This window comes from Nannospalax galili, unplaced genomic scaffold (assembly GCF_000622305.1).
Source record: "Nannospalax galili isolate Female #2095 unplaced genomic scaffold, S.galili_v1.0 scaffold433, whole genome shotgun sequence".
NCBI lineage: Eukaryota > Metazoa > Chordata > Mammalia > Rodentia > Spalacidae > Nannospalax > Nannospalax galili.
In genome coordinates this window covers 11,412,306-11,434,506 of record NW_008338715.1, presented here as the reverse complement: position 1 = coordinate 11,434,506, position 22,201 = coordinate 11,412,306, and the positions used below count along the sequence as shown (strand labels likewise).

The window sequence follows — 22,201 nt, the reverse complement described above, 5'->3', positions numbered from 1 at the left end:
AGGCCAGTCTTGACTTCTCTCAGACTTGTATTCAAATCTAGGCTCCATTGTATGGCTTTGAATCCAAATATGAATCATCTATTTTATTTATAAATTAGAGGTTACAAGTGCTACCTACAAATGAGGTTATCAGTAAATCTGTAACCTAGGGCTGAGGTGATGGCTTAGTGGGTAAGAGCACTCGCTTTGCAAACATAAGGACCTGAGTTCAAATCGCCAGCACCCATGTGAAAGCCTGTCATGGTTTTGTGTACCTGTAACCTCAGCATTGAAGGATGAAGACAGTATATTTCAAGAGCTTGCTGAAATGATGAACTTCTGGTTCATTCAGACTGTCTCCAGGCAGTAAGGTGGACACCAATAGAGGAAGACATCTGAAGCCCTGTTCTCACCTGAGCTGTATATGTACACACACAAAAATCTCCGTAATCTGCTTTTCATCTAATATATAAATTAGAGACTATAGCTCAATGTTTGCGAATTGTTATGAGTAAATGTCAAAATTATTAAGTAAAATGTGTGCTGACATGCCTGAGGCAGTTCTTGGCACATAGTAAACATTCCATAAATGGCAGCCATAAAAATAATATTGGTAATTAGTTTATTGCTCTTTCTCAAGCTCGCTTTTCTATTATTATGTAACCATTTCTAAGGCTGCATTGTTTACATCATCAATTTTCTGTCATTTTGAAATTATAACTAGTACAAATAAGACTTCTTTGTGCATCCTTAACCCATTTTAAGAAGAGTTCTCAAATGGAAATTATAAGATTATATTTAAAAATAGATAATTTTTTAGAAATCTATATTGCTAACTGGTTCCTAAAAGAACTGTGCCAGTCTGTAGCGTGTAATTCACTCTGCTACTTTTATCACACTTGCAAGATTCTGGAGTTTATTTTAAATTAGTTTTGCTATTTTTAATAAGTGGAAAGTGGTATCATATTTTAATTACTGGCTTAACTAACCATTCTTCCTCTGTAGTTTAATGTCCTCTTTCCTGTCACCTTAATTTTACTGCATAGACATTTTATAATGTTGACATACTCAAATTTGCTTCTTAAGATAGCTTTCTTCTGTTGCTTCCAAAAAGCCTTCACCTCCTCCCCTGCCTACTCTTTAAGAGGTCTGATAGGAGGCTATTCTGTGATTTCATTCAAAGTCCACTCTTTTTCTGATTTATCAATGATTCTGAAGTGTAATGATGCCTGGTATGATGCCCAAAGTTCATTTTCTTCAAATATGAAATGAAATTTTTTACAGCTTTATCACATATTAAAGTTCATTCCTGTCTTGACTCAGTGGTATTTTCTTATCATATTTATGATTCTTTTGGGTCTGGATGGGGCTGTTTAGTACAAATTCCCTTGACCCTCACAAACACGAAGGCAATAGGTGCAGAAGACTTCTGAGAGAATCATAGATCTTTAGAGAACTGCTCATAAGATAGCATTATACAAGCCAGGGTTTTGGTGTATGCCCCACTCATTTTATGATAGAGCAAAGTACCATGTAGCGTGTTGCGTGACTTGCTTAGTTGTTGCCAGTGAGTACTGGAAATCATCATCTTTGTAACTCTAAGGTGACATTTTGTGTTCTTGTCCAACAGTTGTGAATATTGATTTTTCTCTTGCTCTGTTACAATTAGATAAAGGATTCATTAATATCCTCTCCACAAAGAACACTACGGTATTTGTGAATGATGGAGAAAATGTAGATTTGGTTGTTGAATATGAGGCATACCCCAAACCTGAACACCAGCAGTGGATATACATGAACAGGACCTCCACTAACAAGTGGGATGATTATCCCAAGTCTGAGAACACAAGTAATATCAGGTAAGGCAGGGGCCTTGTCCTGGGGGTCACGCATGTGCCACTGTCTCCAAGTAACCTCCCTAGACCCTGCCTGTGACCCAGTAGTGCATGGGAAGATGTCAGGTAAAGAAGCACCCCTGGGGCCTGCCACTGCAGTTCTTAGCTGAAGATTCCATTTGCTGTGTATTAAGAGTGTAACACACACACACGAGCCAAGCACCCATATATAATCTCTGCCTCAGTTTTCACATTTGGAAAGTGGAGGTTACTTTTACAATTCTGTGGGCAGCCCAAAGCAGTGACCAACATATGTTTAGGATACAATTCTCTTCAGGGAATAAGGGAAGTTAGTACCTTTACTAGTTTATTAAAACTGTGAGGAGAATATGCTCTCATTAATCTTTGAGCCAGGTGATGAAATCAAGTGGGTTTTTTTCTTTCCATCAGACCTCTTGTTAGAGCCTCAGAATGTTATAATTAAAATAGTAGCAGTAGTAATACCTTGTGTGTGTTGATATATTTTTGCCAGGCATAGCTCTGAGTACTTAACATCAACACAAATGTTGTATGTAGCGTTCCTTTAAAAAAACTTTTGTTATTGTGTAGGTGTGTGTTATGTGTATGCATGTGGAGGCCAGAAGACAACCTTTGGGAGTCAGTTCTCTCCTTCCACCTTTACATGCATTCCAGAGATCGAACTCAGTTCTCCAGGCTTGTGCCAAAAGGTCCTTTAGCCACTGAGTCATCTCACCAGCCCCACGGCACTCTTATTTCCCCCATTTTTATGGAAGAGTAAACTAAGGCACAGATGGATGAAGTAATACAACCAAAATCAAATGACTAGTGAGGGTCAAGTGACTGGGTGGAGTGTATGTGTTACTGTACTCTGGAAATGTTGACAGAACACGGGAGAGAACTGATACAGTATTCTGGAGTAAGTGTTAGGTTCGGGCAGAGGAGGGTGGATTTCGGGGCATCTAGGTGATTGCAGGGGTAGGAGTGGAGTGGAGGAGGTAAAGGTGCTCTTAGGTTGGGATCTTGTGTGCACATCTAGAAAGGACTTGGGTCAAGTTCCCTAGAAGCAAACCCTGAGAACAGGAATTCAGGGGCAAGGGAAGAGATGTGCGAGGGAGCAGAGGACCTTGGGGAGCTCTGAGCTGTGCTTCTGAGCCTTGGGCAAAGGTTACAGTGAGTCATGTTGAGCTGCACCCACAGCAGGGGCTTGTGGGGACATGGAAATAGGCTGGCAGAGGAGGCACAGGACAGAGGCACCTGTGCTAAAAGTTGGGATTAGAAAGTTTGAGCAAGCGGTTCAGTGTGAGTGGGCAGCCCACTGACTGGTCAGAAGAGAGAAGGCAAATGACAGCACATGGTTGAGTCAGTCCTGGGCTGCCCAGCAGATCTGGCCATGCCTTGGAGTCCATGCCAGCAGGTTGCCCAAAGGTTGTATGGTGCTTGGTATACATACCCATCCCTAGCGTTTGATTTGAGAAGATGCTTGAATAGCAAATACTGCAGAGAAGTTTGGAGATTAAAGGAAAACCAAGGAGCAGCAGTACTGGTAGAGCGAAGTGGGGGGGTGTTGTGGGCCATGGTCATGTGGTTCCCAAGACCTGAAGTGTCGACATGAAGATAGCTTGCTGTTGAGCTGGGGTTCCTCAGGGTCGGGGTGTTCAGAGCCAAACAGGCAGATGAATTCAAGGGATCACAGCAGCCTCACCAGAGAAGGAAGTGGTCATGGGGTAGCCTGGGGCTGTGACCGCATGCTTTGCTAGTCTCTCTGCACTCAGCGTCTTCACACGGCAGGTCTTTGTCCCAAATTGAGCGAGTCTGTATGAGTGAGTATTTTGTTACTGCTAAATTAAATGATTCATATCCCCCACCCCCAAATAGGCATCTCTTTCCAGGTAAAAAATGTGACAGAGACATGCCCTCTAGGGCAGGCTGTCCACAGGGGGTTGATTTATTGTCTTTCCTTTGTAGATATGTGAGCGAGCTTCATCTAACCAGATTAAAAGGCACCGAAGGAGGCACTTACACGTTTCTGGTGTCCAACTCTGATGTCAATGCTTCCGTGACATTTAGTGTTTATGTGAACAGTAAGTAAATTGTGGGACTCCTTATCTTTTTATTTTGTGTTATTGCACACTGTGACTTGTGTGTGTAACAGCTGCAGAGCTGCATTCCTTGTGTACCATGTAAATAATGTTTCATGATAATTTTGACCTTAACAGAGACCTCGTGGTTTGGTGGTTGGAAGAAAAAACGATTCCTTGCCCTACATTTCACTGACCACATGACCTTGTAGAAGTGGTCTGAATTCTGAGGGTTGCCTTTAGAGTAAAAGAAGTTGAAAATAAGAGCTGATTGAGGGAAAGTGTTTTATTATTGATTGTTGGCCAGGGGAGCCCGATGTTGAATAGGAATAGGATTCGATGTTGGGTGGGAGAGAGATGCTGTCAAGCCCTGACATAAATTTTCTCTTACCAGTACTCTGTCTTCAGACTGTGATGCCATTTGTGTTTAGACTGTTCTCCCACTAAGATCAATGCAATATTGACCCAGCTCAGCGGTCATTCCTGAGTACTGTGGGAGCAGGGAGCAGGTGATTGGGGGGGTGGGGGTGGCATTGGCTGTGGTCATTAGAACTTTAACACCAAAGTCCTGCAGTGCTGTGGTTCCCTCTTTTTCCTCACCCAACTTTTTAGAGAAATACCTAAGCAAGGGCAGAGGCCAGGCAGGAAGGTAAGCAGGGGCGGGGCCAGGCAGGAAGGTAAGCAGGGGCGGGGCCAGGCAGGAAGGTAAGCAGGGGTGGGGCCAGGCAGGCAGGATCCCTGCTGCAGCTTCTGCCAGATGCAAGGCTTCCTCCTGGCTCTGTTTTGGGTCCAACCTGCATTGACAGGGAAGTGTGAGCAGGTGTCCAGAGTACTATGCCCACCAGAGACTGGGAATTCCAGGCCTGTTTTAGGTGTGTAGGGGGTGGACAAATAACATAGGACAGTCCTATGTTAACTTTTCTTGTTGCTATGACAAAATACACAGAATACATGACTGGAACAACTTACGGAAGGAAGGATTTTTTTGACTCATGGTTACAGGGAGGCAAGGCCGGGCTACAACCCTCAGTGGCCTGCTCCAGTGACCCTCCTTTGCCACCTCTTGAAGGTTCCATAGCCTCCCAGAACAGCCCCACCAGAGGAGTCCAAATGTTCATATACCAACAGGGCATGGTGGTGAACGCTTTTAGTAGTCCCAGCACTTGGGAAGCAGAGGCAGGCAGATCTTTGTGAGATTAAGGCCAGCCTGATCTACATAGTGAGTTCCAGGCCAGCTGCAGTTACAGGGAGACCCTGTCTCAAAAGACCAAAATAAAGTTCAAATACATGAGCCTATGGGGGAGCATTTCAGATCACATAACAATTCCCTACAAAACAACTTAGGAACTGGGCTGAGTGTTTGCTGTATGTTGGGCTATAGGAGGGTTGTGGGGACAAAGGCCTTCGGGGGAAGCCCTTTCTTTCCTCTGGAGGAGTTTATCTGCTATGGTTTTAGACATCAGTATCATTTGCTGCTGCTCTACTAGGATGGTGGGTTAGGTATAGTCAAATCCATTTATTTGTAAAAGGAAAAAGAAGCAGCTAATAAGTGCTGCACTGAACAGACTTTTGATTGCTAATCTAGAGTTGTTTAGTTATATCAGCATCTCAGATTTGGACTTCCTGAATAAGATGTGAATGTGAATTTGGACCAGGTGTGGTGGCACACACCTTTATTCCTAGCTCTTGGGAGACAGGCAGGCAGATCTCTATATAAGTTCAAGGCTAGCCTGGTCTACATACAGAGTCCCAAGCCAGCTTGGGCTACATAGTGAGACCCTGTCTTAAGGGGGAAGAGGAGGTGGAAGGAATCACGTGCCTATAATTAAACACACTTTTATTTCTGACCTTTCCAGAATCCTTAATCTATTGGTGTATAATATACCTCCATAGAGAGGGGCCTGTAGGATGGACTGAATTATCCCAAACTTGTTTGACCACAGAAGTCTTCCTCTCCAAGGGAAATGTTAATATTTCAGTTCCTCTGAACAGTTTTGATTATTTGATAGCTCATTGGCCCTCAATTCAAGTATTTCTAGATTAATTCAGATGTTAATCAAAGGAGCTTAATATATTACACATGGGTAAAATTACCTACTTCTGAAAAATCTTAATATTCAACTAATTTAAGAGACGACTGTAGGTAAATCAGTATCTTTGCAAGTGTAATATGCAAATTGTTCATGTAAAACTTTATTCTGAGTGCAGTAACTTGTTTATTACAGTGGATTTCCTGCCCTAAGATTCCCCAATCCATTGTAGAACAGTACTTCTGGGAAATACAGTAAGAGCCAGTTACTAGAAAGGTTAAAAAAAAAAAATTTTAAAGTATACCCACACATAGGATGATTTTGTTAAATATCACAGATATAAGAAGCATTCTCCCAAACTGCTCCTTCTAAATGCCACTTCTGTGGTCCCATGCCTTCCCCCTGAGGACCAGTGGCAGCAGGCCATGGGTGAGGGGGGACAGTCTGTAGAACTGAGTCTGAGAAGCTCAGTAGCTAGGCATTTTATAAAATCAGGTTATTCTTTGCCTGGGCCACCTGGACAGAGGGATATTTAAAAGTCTCTTTCCCCTTTTCTTCTTTCCCAGAGTGTAATCTGCCAGCTGGGCATTAGACATTGACCCCAGCACATTTCTGTCCTTTCTCTAGGGGGCAGAATTGCTGCCATCTGATTTATAAGGCTACCTTGCCATCCTACAGGGTCAGCTACAATCACATCTGCTGGGGAACTCCTGACTTGTAAAATGATCTCTCCCTGTTGGGCCTTTCCTGTAGCCTGCTCTCCAACAAGCACCCTGCCATTGATAGAAAGCCTACAATGCCTGCTTCATCGCTGGGGGTACAGGAGGGTGAAGTGGGCTCTGCCCTTTGAGGTTAAGCTCTTTAGGAAGCCTTTTCATTCATGTCAGTTTCCTGCAAGTGCTAAATTGACAGAAGGCATTCATTTCACTCACAGGGCACATGGATTTACAAATGGCTTTGACAGTGAGCATATTGATGCGAACAGTCCACCTTGTGAAGCCTGTCCCAGTAGCCCATCCTTGTTAAAGTTAGGGTTTTTCTTCTTTTAGTCTGGAAAATAGCTGATGATGATATTTAGGTTCTTTTTTTTTTTTTTTTAATACATTGAACTTAAAATCAAGGGCTGGGGATGTAGCTCAACTGGAGGAGTGCTTACCAGAATGCTTCCAGCACTACATAAATCAGGCCAGGGCATGGCACACACCTGTAATCCTAGGCTGGAGGATCGGAAATTCAAGGTCATTCTGACCTCTACATAGTGAGTCGAGGTAGCTTGGGCTGTGTGAGAACCTGTCATAAATAAATGAATAGCACACAAAATTGATTTAAAATTTAAAACTTGGGAGCCATTGTGTCCATTTTGACATGATTGGGTAATGGTGATAGTCATGGGTAATTCTATGCATGTTTTATTTTGTAAATAAGCTTAGCCTCAAGGGGGGGGAAGGAATTATGATCTGCAAAAATTAGAATTAATGAAAGTCAAGATAATAAATGCACAGGGGTAGCAGAAATTCAGGCTACTTAGTGACACTGATGCATAATTGCTTAATAGATTCAGTGCTAAGAAATGCTAATGCAGAATCCTTGATTTGGAATGGTTTAAATGTTTGGTAGTTGAAAAGTCCATTTGTTTTGAAAATTTCTCTTGTAGATTTCAGCATATTTAGTGTTGAGTGAGGGGTTAATCCCTTTTATGAGAGACTTGGAGTTTTCATTAAAGGGAAAAAACACAACAAAGTCATTGATTCTTTTAATTGAATTTTCATTGTTATAATTCTTGGGATTGCTTATCCAAGGTGCAGAGAAGTCAAATTCTTAGTTTTAAAAAAATTTGATGTCCTTCAGGGGAAAACAATTATTTCCTTTACAAATGAAAATTGAGAGGAGATCATAGAGTTCTAAAAACTTCTTTTTTTGTTGCTTTTTGGGTTTTTGAAACAGAGATGTCTTGTAGCTGCCGCTGACCCAGAACTCACTGTGTAGACCAAGCTAGCCTCAATCTCAGTGGGATGAAAGGCATGTGTCACCATGCCCAACCAGTTCTGAAAGCTTTAAACTTTACCCCAGAGTACTTTCTTTAATAATAGACACTACGCCTTCCAAGATTCCTATAGATGTTAGAAAAAAAATTGCATGGCAAGATACATAGGTAGCCTGTGCTAGGTACATGAGAGCCTGTAGTCTCTGGTTACTACATGGTAACTACAGTTAGGTTTTTGCCAGATCTAAGGCAGTCTCAGGCCATAGATTGTACTTTATATGTACTTTAACCTGAATTTATTCTCTTGGCCTCTTTCTCTCATTATTTGATATTTTAAAAAAGTACATGATGGACTTTCTAGTGGACTTTAAAGGGTAGTCACTAAAGTAAATATATTTCTTTGAAGATTAGAAAAATGTGTATCTGTGTGGAGGGGTGTATATGTGAGTGTGGGTGTCTGTGGAACCCATTAAGAGTCAGATCACTTGGAGCTGGAGTTAAACGTGGTTGTGATTGTGAGTGGCTCAACGTAAGTGCTGGGAACAGACCTCATGTCCTCTGCAAGAACACTATGTAATTGTAATCTCTCCAGCACCAAAGTAAATAATTTTGTAAATTTATTTTGGCTTCTAATTTCAAATATCCATGTAAATTCTGAAGTTATTTTTTAAATTATTTTTATTATATATATATGTGTGTATTGCCTGCATGTAGGTAAGTTCACCCATGTTGTGCAATGCCCGAGGAGGTCAGAAGAGGCTGTCTGATCCCCTGGGACTGGAGTTACGGATAGTTGTTAGAAGCCATGCGTGTGCTAGGATTCGAACCCTAGTCTTCTGCAAGAACAGTCAGTGTTCTTAACCACTGAGCCATCTCTCCAGCCCCCTATTTATATAATTATAGGAAGAAAATATGTTTGTTATAATGGATTTTAAGAAATATTTTATTTTTTGTATGAGTGTATTGTTGCCTATATGTATGTAAGTGCACCTGTGTCATGCAGTACCTGTGGATGTCAGAAGATGGCATCAGATCCCCTGGAACTGGAGTTATAAGTGGTTGTTAGGCACCACGTGGATATTGGGAATCAAACCCAGGTCCTCTGAAAGAGCAGCCATGCTCTTAACCATGAGCCATCTCTCCAGCCCATATAATGTTATTTTTTTTCAAACCCCTGGACTGATATAAAAAGATCTGGTAACCTTAACAATACTTTAGACATTATCTGATAACATTTCCAAATCAGTGTTAGAAATTTAAAATATGTGGCAAATGGTATAAAAAGATTATTCATGATTTCTCTTTAGTCTTAAAGGTATTTCATTCAGTGACAAACTTCATCTGTTGAGGAGATCTGCCGAAATTCACAGGTAGGGTGCACAGGCAGGCAGATATGGCAAGCCCATAGCACCCTTTAGAGGTAACCCAGACTAAAAACCCAAGTGTCACTCAGGTGATGCCCAGACAGCACTAGATCGACTCTCCAACAGCTTCATTCCATTTATGGAAGGGTGTTAACAGGGGGCCCAGAAACAATTTAAGGAAATGCTCAGTAATGTATTATTTCTAAACCACTGCATCATATAGTTAACATCCTGCCTGGTGCCTACACTTTTATAGACCTTGAAGTATACCAAAATCAGCCACAGTAACAAGTCACCCGGAATGAAGCGTCTTGATGAGAACGTACCCCTTTGGCCACATTTGCAAAGTCCAGAGTGCTTCGGGTGTATTTTGGGTCAGAGCTAAATCCATTTACAGATGGCTGAGGCCACACTAGGTAGAAGCCATAATACATGTGACAGCCTGCAAGCACATCACATGGCAAGTCCATTTGCCAACAGTGAAGGTAGACCTGTCAAGCCAGCCGTGGAGATGGCTTCCGACTGCCTGCCAGCCATCTGGGTCGCCCACCTGTCTAGAATCTCAGGGCCCTTTACCATTCGGAAAACCAGAATGACCGCCTGCCTTCAAGGACTGTTCACTTTGGGGGCTTGGGTCTGCCCTTGAAGAAAATCCTCATGGAACAAGGACAGCAGTTACTAGAACATTTCATGGTTGTAGATGTTCTCCTACCTCTTACCCTGTTGGCCTTTTCTCCTCTTTTTTTTTTTAATGTTGAGATTGGGGCTGGAGAGATGCTCAGCGGTTAAGAGCACTGATTGCTCTTACAGAGGACCCAGGTTCAATTCCCAGCACCTACATGGCAGCTAACAACCATCTGTAACTCCAGTTCCAGAGGATCTGATGCCTTCCTTCTGACCTTGGTGGGCATTGCATGACATGGGTGCACTTAACACACACACACACACACACACACACACACACACACAGAGGCAATACACATAAAATAAAAATAATCAATAAAATTTTTTTAATGCTGGGATTGAACGCTAACACTTATGTAAACCCTCTGTTCTGTGTTCCAGCACCTCTGGTTCCCTTTTTTTTTTTTTTTAATGGTAAGATCTTCCAAGCACATGGGTCTCCAATCCATGCTTATATTTGAAAAATATCAGTGCATTTCTCTGGATTTTTTTTGCTTAAAAGTTTTTCTGCCTTTTAGTGTTGCTGTGAGACTCAGTCCTATACTAGCTAATTGGGATTCTTGAATAGTGAATAGGGTTGGTACTTCGTAGAAGTCTTTTGTAACTGTTTACTTGCTTCTCTGAGCTAGCTGTGGGACTACCACAGTACTTGGAATACAGTTGGCGTGTGTGAACATTTGTAGGTATGTTTCTAAGCTCAGTTTTTTCTTATTACCAAAGAGTTAGGTATAGGGGTAAAAAATCAAAGCACAAATAAAAAGCAAATGTTAAGTTTACCTTTTTATTTTGTTGTTTTGGGGTGGGGTTGTTTTGTTTTGTTTTGTTTTGTTTTGTTTTGTTTTGTTTTGTTTTGTTTTGTTTTGTGACAGGGTCTTCCTGAAACTCTAGCTAGCCAGTAACTCACTGTGTAGATTAGGCTGGCTTTGATCTCACAGAGATCTGCCTGTTTCTGCCTCTCAAGTGCTGGAATTAAAGGCGTGTACCACCACACCTGGGCAAGTTTGCCTTTTAGAATGAACTTACATTTCATTGTTTACTACTGCTAATATCCCTTATTTTGTATCTTCTTTCAGGTTCCTTAATTTTTATATAAAATGAGGTCATACTGTGATATAGCCTGGTCTTTAGTGTTGAACACAGATGTATTAAGAATATCTTTGCATGTCATTAAATGTTCCCACAGCCTCCGTTCAGTGTCTCCTCATACAGATCTCTTAATAATTCCTTTAAGTCTGTGACTGCAGTTTTGAGACATCATGGAGTAAGATGGGTTACCAAGATGATGTGACTGAGTTTTAAAAGGAAACTGTCAGGTGGTTATTTAAAGTTTATAATCATCTTGTTTAATCTCAAGTGAGTGGCTTTGCCGAAATGCCTGGAAGTTAGCAAAGTCACCATCTGTCATTATCTTTTGTATCTTCCATGTCCTGTTGGCTCTCAGGACCAATATAAATTAAGGACGAATTCTCAGGTCTTTTTAATGTGATCATTAATCTATGTAAAAATAGTTGCCTATCTTTTCAAATTAATCTTTTTATAGGCTTTGTATGTTTGATATCTGACAATACTTGAACTGTTTTTATTTTCTCTTAAAAATACTTTATTTACTATTTTTATGTGTATGAGTATATTGTCAGCATTATGTAAGTGCACCCATGTCATGCAGTGCCTACAGAGGTTAGAAGAGGTGTTGGATCCCCTGGAACTGGAGTTATGGATGGTTGTTAGTCACCATGTAGGTGTTGGGCATCGACCTGGGTCCTCTGCAAGAGCAGCCAGTGATCTTAGCTACTGAGCCGTCTCTTGAGCCCTATTTTCTCTTAAACATAAATTCAAATTGATTGGGAAATCTTGAGTTTTTGATGTGACATTCTTTTTATTATTTTACATTTATTTGTGTGTGTGTGTACGTGTACGTGTGAGCAAGTGTGAGCTCACACGTGCTACAACATGCATGGGAGGTCAGAGAATCACTTCTCCCACTGTGTGGGTTCTGTGAATTGAACTCAGGTCAGGCTTGGCAGCAAGTGCCTTTACCCTCTGAGTCGTCTCACTGGCTCCTTAATGTGACATTCTAATACCTCTTTATTGAAAGAATCTCTGGTTATAAGAATGACTATAGGCATTGAAGTGAGAGCGGCGGGAGGGAGAGGCAGAGCGGGAAATGGAGAACTGCTTTTAATATAGAACTTGATTCTCTTTAACTCTGAAAAAAGACAGGAGTAGATACATCTCTTAAATAATTTCCCTGCTCCAGTGCTAGTGTCATTACTTCATATCTCATAGGAAAATTGGTCTTATGGAGTGTGTCACTAGTTGGAGCATCTGTTTGAATCCTCAGCCTCTTCAAGAACACGAGTTGCCTGGGTCCGTAGATCCCCTTTGTTGTCTGTGTGGTTTGTGTAGTCTGACCAATTTTTTTATTATGTGATGGAAAAGCAGGAGAAACAGCTTCAGTATGTAACTGTGTAACTTGGATGAGGTTGCCCCCTGAACCTCCCTGACAACAGCATGAATAGTCCTCTTTATGTCGTGGACCTTCCACTATGTGGAAATTTCCTTTTCATTTGAGCCAGGTGTGTTTTTACATCAAATTAGCCCCCTTCATTTATAAATATATGCAGGGTCACCTGTAATTCAGTGGAAATTTAAATTAATCCAAGAACAGGTACATAATTCTTCTGTGGGCATTGTGTCAGTATCCTCTGACTTATATGGCAAAATGAATTCGCTACTTCACTGAGTAGAAAAACAACGTTTTATCCCATGCCTGCATACTGAGGCAGCCTGTGCAGTTACTCCGTGACGGGTGTTCAGGTTGCCTACCCACACCTGGCTTACACAGCAGTGGAGATAACTATAAATTGAGTTCACTGATTCTGGCCGAGGAAGGTTTTCTCTTAAGTAGAGACATTATTTTTCGACTTTATCTTCAGATTGGGGGAGCTCTTTTTCACCCCACATATGTGTGTGTGGAATGGTCTGCATGCATGCATGTTCATATGTGTGCACATGTATGTGCTGGTACATATGTATGATTGACATTGTGTGCCTCCTTAATCACTTTCTTTATAGACTGAGGCAATCTGTTACTTGAACACTGAGCTTACAGATTTAATCTGCAAACCTGGCTAGACAGCTTACTGTGGGGAATCCCCTGTCTGTTTTCTAAGTGCTGGGATTACAGGCAGGCCACCATACCAACCTGCTGTTTATGTGGGTGCTGGGGGCCCAAACTCTAGTCCTCATGCTTTCCTCACTTTTGAGCAACAAGTACTTTATCTACTAAGCCATCTGTCCAGCTCCTAGGAACTCTTTTTGATAGCTGTTGAGAACAGGGATTTGGCAGGCAACAGATGTGGCCTACCACTAGGTTGTGAATGCCCCACAAATTAAATTTTTCTTTATTTTTACATAGGGTCTCACTATGTAGCCTCAGCTGGCCTGGAACTTGCTTCCTTGACCAGGCTAGCCTTGAACTCACAGAGATCTACCTGCCTGCCTCTGCTTCCTAAATGCTGGGATTTAAAACGTGCACCACCACATCTGGCTTTTTTTTAAGCAGTGAAAAAATAAGTTTGTTTTTTTTCCTGTGGTTTTTGTTTGTTTGAGATGTGAGAATAATCTATATGACCTAGTTGGGAATATTACTTCATTAGGATGAAGTTGTTGTTGTTGTTGTTGTTGTTACTGGGCTCTGGGCTAAAAATGCGTGGGTACAGGAGAACATAGCCAAAGTTTTATTTTGTTAGACAAGTTTTTCTGCTTTAGGGACACCTATTTAGGGAATTGGGGGCTATAGCTCAGTTTTTGGAGAGTTTGCCTAGCATGTACAGAGGCCCTGAGTTTGTTCCCTAGCCCCACATGAATGAGCGTGGTTGTGTACACTTGTAAGTCCAACATGCTAAAGGTGAAGCAAGATTAGAAGTTCAAGGTCATTCTCAGCTACATATGGAATTTGAGGCCAGCCTGGGCAGCATGAGACCCTGTCAGATAAGCAAATAAATAAACAAATAAATGAAGAATACCTATTTACCATTTCTAGATACCCTTAAGGGATAAAATGCAATATATTTCCAAAATCTCTTCTGGGATTTTTCTAATACATGTAATATTTCCTTTAGTTTGTGACAAACCTCATCTTCGGTTATTCTATAGTTTTATTTGAGTTGATGTACATTCCTTCCTTATAACAGTGCTGTGGGAGGAGCACAGCTTCTACCCAGACCCAAACCAAGATGGTGACAAATTGCTGAAAATGGCCACTGCCAACATTCAACCCCAGCAAACCCAGAGTTGTAAAAACAAAAATCCATCCTTCTGAACACTCTCCACTTGGTCTTTTATTATTTTGAGACCTAAGTGTGTGTTCTCTGTCCAACTGATTATAGAGTGTGGGCAAATTGCATTCAGCTAGGGAGCTGGTTAAGGTGGATGGGCCAGAGAAAGGCTCTACTCAGAACCCCTTCTGGCTGGAGATGAATGGAAGGCAGGCCAGCCTCTGTGTGCCTGGAGCCTCCCAGCCCTAGCTGCCAGCTCTTGTTATCTGTACTGCATTCTTAAAATTCATTTTGTTCTTGCCTTCCACATGGACCTGATGGTGGTGAGAAGGAATATTTGTCAAGAGCACCCGTCTGTGTGGTAGATCAGTGAGTGTTTGGGATTTTAATTGCATGAGCAACAAATTCTCAGTTACTGCCTACAAATTGTTCAGTATTGTTGGGAACACCAGAATGACTTAAGTCTACAATGTTTTTCAGGAAAAAAGTCTACTTAAAAAAATCTGCACAGGAAATGTGTAACCTAGACACAACTTAGGCTTATCAAAACTTCCAACTTGGAAGGAATTAGGGAGCGTGTCATTTGGTACCCTACTTATTACAGAATATCTGAGAAACCACAGCTCAGACTTAACCTGGAGAAGTGCAGAGTTATGTATCTTTAGCATTGAAATGCATATTTAATGCCATACACGGTGCATCGAGCCTCTTACAAAATGCAGATGAGCCCAGATTTTCATTTGTAGGAATCAGATTTCTACCTAGCTCATTCTTTATGCATTAAACATTATCCTAATACCCCTTGCATGGACAGCCCACCCTGGACCAGTGTACCTTAGCCTTTTCAGAAAGAGGTGTCACACCACCAGTACTGACGACAGGGCTGGAACTAGGTTTAAGCAAGGGAAGAAAAAACAAAATTCTTAGGGGTTAGTGGCTTCTAAAGTGTAAACGGGTAAACTGTTTCTTTGCAGCCCCCCTCCCACCTTCTTTGGGTTCCTTTAATGTGCTTTAAAAAGCGTTGTGCTTGGTCAGCTCTTTAGGCTTACAAAGCTAGGGGGTGGGGCAGGAATCTTCCTTTAACCTCTTGTCTCAGAAAGTCTAATGCATATCTAAGGTCTAGGACCCTCTGAGGGCCAGCAGAACAAAAGCAGCTCAACTAGCCTCAGGGTATGACCCACCTGGGATAGCTTTTTTTAAAACTACCTAATCAGCACACACAGGAACAAGTAGGTCAGGCAGATTGCATCATCACCAGCCTTGGTGGGCCATTATATAACTGTCACCAGGTGTCATGATAGAGGGCTTGGATCTTAGAGCGCTCATCACCAACAAGAAGAGCAATTGAGTGTGCAATTTTGAGCTATTGTGATTTTTAAAAAATATTATTTATTTTATGTGTGTGAGTGTTTTGCCTGTATGTTTGTAGTGCACCCATGTCGAGCAAGCCTGCAGAAGTCAGAAGAGGGTGTTGGATCCCCTGGAACTGGAGTTACAGTTGTTAGCTGTTGTGTGGGAATTGAACCCAGGTCCTCCATGAGAGCAGCCAGTGCTCTTACTGCTGAGCCATCTCTCCAGCTCTATTGTGATATTTTAAAATTACAAATGTTTTATAAGTTTATTTTTGGCTACATATTCTCTACACAAATAAAATAGGATGATACTATATAATGTCGAAACTATCCATAAGCCTACTACTACCCAGAGGTAATCCCATTATCAATATCTGAAGGTACCCTTTGAGCCTTTAGGAATTCTTTTTTAGAGGTGGAGAGATGACTCAGCAGTTAAGAGCACTGGCTGCTCTTGCAGAGGACCTGGGTTCAATTCCCAACTGCCACATGGCAGCTGATAACTCCAGTTCCATGGGAATCTGACACCCACTTCTGACCTCTGGAGGCATTGTACAACATAGGTACATTTACATACATGCAGACAATACATTCATACATAAAATAAAAATGATAAATATATATATATATTTTATCATTTTGAGACAGGGTCTCCCTGTAGCTCCAGCTGACCTGGAACTCACCACATAGACCAGGCTGGCCCTGAACTCACAGAGATCTGCCTGCCTCTGCCTCCCCAGTGCTGGGATTAAAGGCATGCACCACCATGCCTGGCTAAAAATTATTTTTAAAAAGAATTCTTTTTCCATTGAGCTAACATTTAATCCCAATAAAAGCCCATCTTAAGATGTGATGCACATTAGGAAAGGCTAGTAACAAAAGGAATGTAAGTAGATCCGTGTAATTAACTTGACTCATGTGTCATCTTTGCCACCTCCTTGTGGGCTTCCGTATTCATTGTTAATGTCTGTATTATAAAACATTGACATGGCTAGGCATACGTGTAGATTTCTTATCTTTTGGTTCTCTGTTGCAAGAATAGGGAAAATACATCCCCTCCCCAGGAAAGTCACCATTAGACTAGTCTCCCCGTTACTATCTTGTGACACTGATTTTGGTCTCAGGGACTTTGTTCCTTTGGTAGATGGCCTCATATTCTTTCACTAGCTCTTACTGCATGCCTGCCCCCATCAAACCCTGCAGGTGGAGTATGAAAGATGCAGTTCCTGCCATTGAAAGTGTATAGTCTGATGGAGAAGAGGTGACCAAGAACTTGAATAACAGAGTCAGGTGCTCCTAAGGGCCCCAGGAACAAGGCTAGAGATCAGCCAGCTTGGCATGGGAGAAGCAGGGCTGCTTAAAAAAAGGAAGTAACACTTAAGCTAAGTCCAGAGAGACTCTGTGTATGGTGCCTGCAGTCTCCAGCAAAATAGCATTCCCTGAAGAGTCCACCGTTGTGTGTGTGTGTGTGTGTGTGAGAGAGAGAGAGAGAGAGAGAGAGAGAGAGAGAGAGAGAGAGAGAGAATATATGTCCTACTTTTCAGCCTGGTCCCACAGTTGCCCATGATAATTAAATGAAACTTGCCAGATGGATGCTTTTGCAAGATGATGGCTTGTCTTCTTGCTCTATTTGTGAAAGCTGGCATTAGATTCAAACTCTCAAGGATGCTCCTACCTTGAGATGGCTTTGGAGAGTGGCTCTTTTGTGTGTGTTTGCCAAATGGCCTGCCATCAACAGGGCCAGGTTGAGTGACAGGTGGGTGTGTCATGCATGTGGACACTGATCTCTGCCAACTCATTTTGCCTTTGAGGAGGTGAGATGCCAAGCAGCTCCACAAAGATGTCATTTATCATTGTTACCTTCCTTTGGGGAAATAAACTTCTGAGCTTCTGATCTGTCAGTCCTTCCTTCTCACATCCATTGCCCTCATTAGTTCCAGTATAATTGATGTTGGAGTCCCAATGCATCAGGTTAAAACACATACGCACTTGTCAGGCTGTCTTAAAGAAGCAATTTTTAGAGCTCTAAAGGGAGTCATAAGAGTAGTTAATATAGTTAACTTAATCTGTAGCTAGCTTGCTTAACTGGGAGCATGTGTACTCAAATTGGAAAAGAATTGTTAAGTCAGTAGTATTAATAGTAAATGCATCATATGCCGAGTCATTTCTTTGTCCACTCCTCCCATTTACTTATCTCAATATCCTACTAGATTACTAATTATTATTCCCATCCTAGAAATGAAGAATCAGAATTAGGAGAGTGAGAAATGTAATCAGTTCAGATTGCCCACACACACCTGTCTTGGTGGTTCTGAGCTCAGTCTTAGGCTCACAGTCTTTGGCTCCTCTCAAAGGATACAAGTGAGCCCCCCATCATTTCTGCCCACACAATACTCATAGTTAATTGCACTCATTCTCAGAGGACTTGAAACCTTCAGGTATATTGCCGTTAGAACAACAGAAGTTCTTTTCATGTTAGAAATAATTCCACCAACTTGAAATTGTTGACTACCAATTGATTATTACAGTTACACAGGAATGTCAAGTTAAGGTCTTCCTGCTGGCACAATTTATGTTTTTGCTGCTTATACCCAGACTCTCCATGTATGTATGAATAAAATTCTAGGGCTGTTTTCTTCTTCCTACTTTCTGTCAGTGTTTTGTATTTGAAATAAAGGTTTAGAGTTAGAAGCTCACACTGTCCTTTATGCTCATGCTTTAGCTTTCTTATAAGAACAGCAGTTCAGCTCTTTATCAGTACCACCTCTTACAATACCCTAAGGGGAGAGTAGGTCTTCTATTTTTCTGCAACAACTCCTAATCTCACCCATCCCAGTCCTCTCAACAGCATGAAATCTTATGGCAGGTACAGCAGCATGAAATTCCATTTGCAGGAGTCCACTATAAGAAAATGGACTTTCTGCCTTTAGAAAAGTTCAGAACGAGTGCTACAGTTTTGACCAGAAACAGACCTTCTGCTCACTGGAGGTAGAACCCTGTCAGGTTGCTCTTATAGCCTCTTCTACACGGAGTTCCAGAAGACCCCCATGCCTGCAGGTGAATGGAGATGACCCATGCAGGGCTGGACAGCATTGCTGTCCTTGGCTGAGCTCTCATGCTGTCTTCCCGTCTTCCACCACTGGTTCAGATGAATAACATGTCCCCCTCAGGCTCCTCAGCAGCCTCTGGAAGGTTCTAGGAATGAGAGAGGGAACGGCGTGAACCTCACTGGACTTGTTTAGCAGATTGACCTATGGCCACATCTCTTTTCCTGCAGCAAAACCAGAAATCCTGACATACGACAGGCTCATGAATGGCATGCTTCAGTGTGTGGCAGCGGGATTCCCAGAACCCACAATAGATTGGTATTTTTGTACAGGAGCAGAGCAAAGGTGAGAGGATTATTTTTGGCACTGTTTAAAATGCAGAAGGGAAGGACTACAATTCAGTTGAATTTCAAATATGTTTTCAGGTTTACTTGTTTTTTAGAGTGAAAAACTGCGTTTTGATTGTTTATTTATTTTTTACACCCGTGTGGCTTCTTTAGAAGGGATAATGGTTATATTTTTCCTGGTCGACATTAATTTTGTTTGCTGAAAAATGATTACCGAATGACTTCTCTATTTTGGTGGTTATCTTTTTGGATTTATCATGCAATTTCTAGCCTGCAGGTAGATAAAGCAATTTTCCAGGACAGAGTAATTAGATTTCCATTCTATACACAGGAGGTAATGTGTGTGGGAAATGTGGCTGCAGTTATCATGAAAAAATTACCTCAAAACTTAATTGCCAAGTTACCAAAAAGTAATGATCACACAATTACAACATACATATGGCATTTGTGAGCAACGCGTTTTAAAAAGGTTTTCTCCTTGATTAGGTGCCCAGCCCCCGAAACAGGAACATCTGGCGTTGTGTGGCTTCTCCCTCGCAGTCCACACTTAAGCCTTAAATTATCCTTATGCATTACCTGAAGATGAAAATGGGGTCAACATTGCCTCTTTATCTGTTAAACACTGTTTTATATTCCAGCTTTAAAAGCTCAGTTTAACCTCACAACTGAATATCTCTGTATTCTGTGGTGGAAATCTTATTTTTCATGGAAGATGTTTTATAACAACATGTCAGGCATGATTATGTTGGATTATTGTTTTGGGGTGAGCTTTAACAGAATATTTTGTTTGGAGAAGCGGTAAGGAGGGCACAGAACCCTGGAAGGTATGCCCTCTGTGACACAGCCTAGGTTGGTAATCTTTCATTCAGTAAAATATTTATATGGAAACCAACAGTGTGCCCAACACTGATCTAGTGAACACCATACCCAGCTGTGCCCGCGTGAGTTTCTGTTCTAGTGGGTGGAGACAACAGATAAGATCAAGAAGTGTGGCGTATGTATGTAGGTACTTGGAAGGCAATGGAAAACAGGAGTTTACAATAGGCTAGTTAAGTGCTGCCTTCTGAAAAAGATCCTCCCAGTGGAAGTGGTCACTTGTCACATATGGGGCCTCAAGCTCCTCCTACATTGGAGTCTTTTTCCTGTCCTCTTCCCTGATCGTTCATGCTTCCCTCTTCCACACTTGTTCACTTCAACTGTTCACCCTTTTCAAACCTCTTGCTGTCTAAGATCTGTTGTGTGGCAGAATCTGTGGATGGCAACTGTTTGAGTTCATTTCTAGCCATGTGAGGCATGGTAGAGCTACAGAAACCTAGAGCTGGAGAGTTTCTAGAACTCTCTAGGACAGGCAGTTGGAGTCAGGACTCAAGTCCGTGTCCAACCCTTAAGCCTCTGCCCTCCTTGTGCTTTTCTACACTGCCCCCTCCCCCAGTACCCCGAAGGGCTTATTTCTCTTCAGGTCCAATGGATATAAAAGGGAATTTTTAATTGATTGGTTGTCTTTGCTTTGCTGACAAGCGTGCCAGATCAAGGTGTTGCCTGAGTTTATTTGGTTTCCTAGCATAAGCCCACACTGTTATTTTCTTGTCCTAGGTGTACTGGTCCCATCCCACCTGTGGATGTACAGATCCAGAACACATCTACACCACCATTTGGAAAACTGGTGGTTCAGAGCTCTATAGACTCCAGTGCTTTCCTGCACAATGGCACAGTGGAGTGTAAGGCTTACAACGATGTGGGCAAGATCTCTGCCTTCTTTAACTTTGCATTTAAAGGTAACAACAAAGGTATATTTCTTTTTGATCCAATTTAAGGGGGATGTTTAGGCTTTGTCTACCATACCATGATTTTTAAGTCCATTCCAGATTGGCCATGTCATTCCTGGTAATACCTGCATCACACCATGCTGTCATCGAACTCACAAAATCTCATTCCATACTAGTTTGCTAATAAGGTTTGTGCTTTTCCCAGTGTTATCCTAACCATTTTACTTCATCTATTCTATGTGTGTTTGTGTGGGCCTATCTCTATATAAGTAGCCATGTATTTACAATGAAAGGAAGCAGGGAATCTGCCTACCTTATGCACAAGTATAATTAGAGCAATTTTAAAATGTTAAATTCAGTTTAAAATTTTAGTTATTAAGATGTTGACATTTTGTCAGATAACTATATTAGAATGTTAACTCTATCCTTTGTATGATCTTGTTAGCAAACTTTTTTCAATTTTATTTGTGTATGTATGTATGTACTAACCTACATGAAACACCAGGGCTCAGACCTGAAGCCTCATGCTTACTCTGCCACTTATCCAGCCAGCTGTTTCTTTTAGTTGTGCTATGTGAGTGACTAGTTGTCCTAACATAGGCCAGATGATCCTGGAGAACACTGATGAATGAGTCTGAACTTGGGACACAAAGAAGCTAGACACCTGAGCTTTTTAGTGCTTGGTTTCTGTGGCATTTGGAGTTGACCTGGACTAGTGCCAAAAGTTCTGTGTCCTTAGCTTTTGAGTAATGGGGTAAAGGGATAAAGATCTTAACATTGCTTTCCGTTGTTGATTTTTTTTTTTTTTCTCCAGAAAGGACAATGAAAAGGACACTTCAAAATGTTTTTCTTCATTGTGAAAGACAATTATGTTCAGTGTAGAAAATTTAGAAAACAGGAAAACAAAATATAAAACACCCAGAAAGTTCATTCAGATGTTACTTTTCACTGAAATCAGCCCAACATTGTATATGTACATATTCTGTAGAAATCTCAACTCAGTAATCTGGTTTCAACCTATATTTTTAAAGATTCATATAAATCTAATGAGGCTAGGTGTATAGCTCATTGCTAAAGCACTTACCCAAGTTTCATATCTAATACCCAAAAAAAGAAGGCAAAAGAAGAGGAAGGGAAAAGAAAAAGAACTTATTTGAATACCAGGATGTGAAAATCGGAGACTCATAGCTGTGTCCCTTGCATGGGTCATAAGACGGGACATGGGTCAGTTCGGGGCGGGTGTGGCAGCCAGGCTGCTGTCTCGCTAACAGCTCGAGATCACACTTCTGTTTCTTTGCAGAGCAAATCCAGGCGCACACCCTGTTCACACCGCTGCTCATCGGCTTTGTGATCACAGCTGGCATGATGGGTATCATTGTGATGGTTCTCACTTACAAATATTTACAGGTGACCATTGATTTACAACCCCCCCCC

At 41.6% G+C, this 22,201-nt stretch overlaps 1 protein-coding gene across 6 annotated transcripts in view; it reads left to right on the top strand.

Moving 5' to 3' along the window:
• The window catches only part of Kit (KIT proto-oncogene, receptor tyrosine kinase), an 85,037-nt gene that overhangs the window by 49,427 nt on the left and 13,409 nt on the right, over nucleotides 1–22,201 (top strand). For 3 of the 6 annotated variants that reach the window (XM_008833321.3, XM_029563612.1, XM_008833320.3), the window contains exons 6-10: nucleotides 1,649–1,838; nucleotides 3,801–3,916; nucleotides 18,885–18,999; nucleotides 20,595–20,776; nucleotides 22,068–22,174. In XM_008833321.3, the coding sequence (XP_008831543.1) occupies nucleotides 1,649–1,838; nucleotides 3,801–3,916; nucleotides 18,885–18,999; nucleotides 20,595–20,776; nucleotides 22,068–22,174 (710 nt within the window). Of the gene's footprint in view, nucleotides 1–1,648; nucleotides 1,839–3,800; nucleotides 3,917–18,884; nucleotides 19,000–20,594; nucleotides 20,789–22,067; nucleotides 22,175–22,201 lie in introns of all 6 variants that reach the window. The other 3 variants (XM_008833319.3, XM_029563611.1, XM_017798215.2) reach the window with 1 other exon arrangement.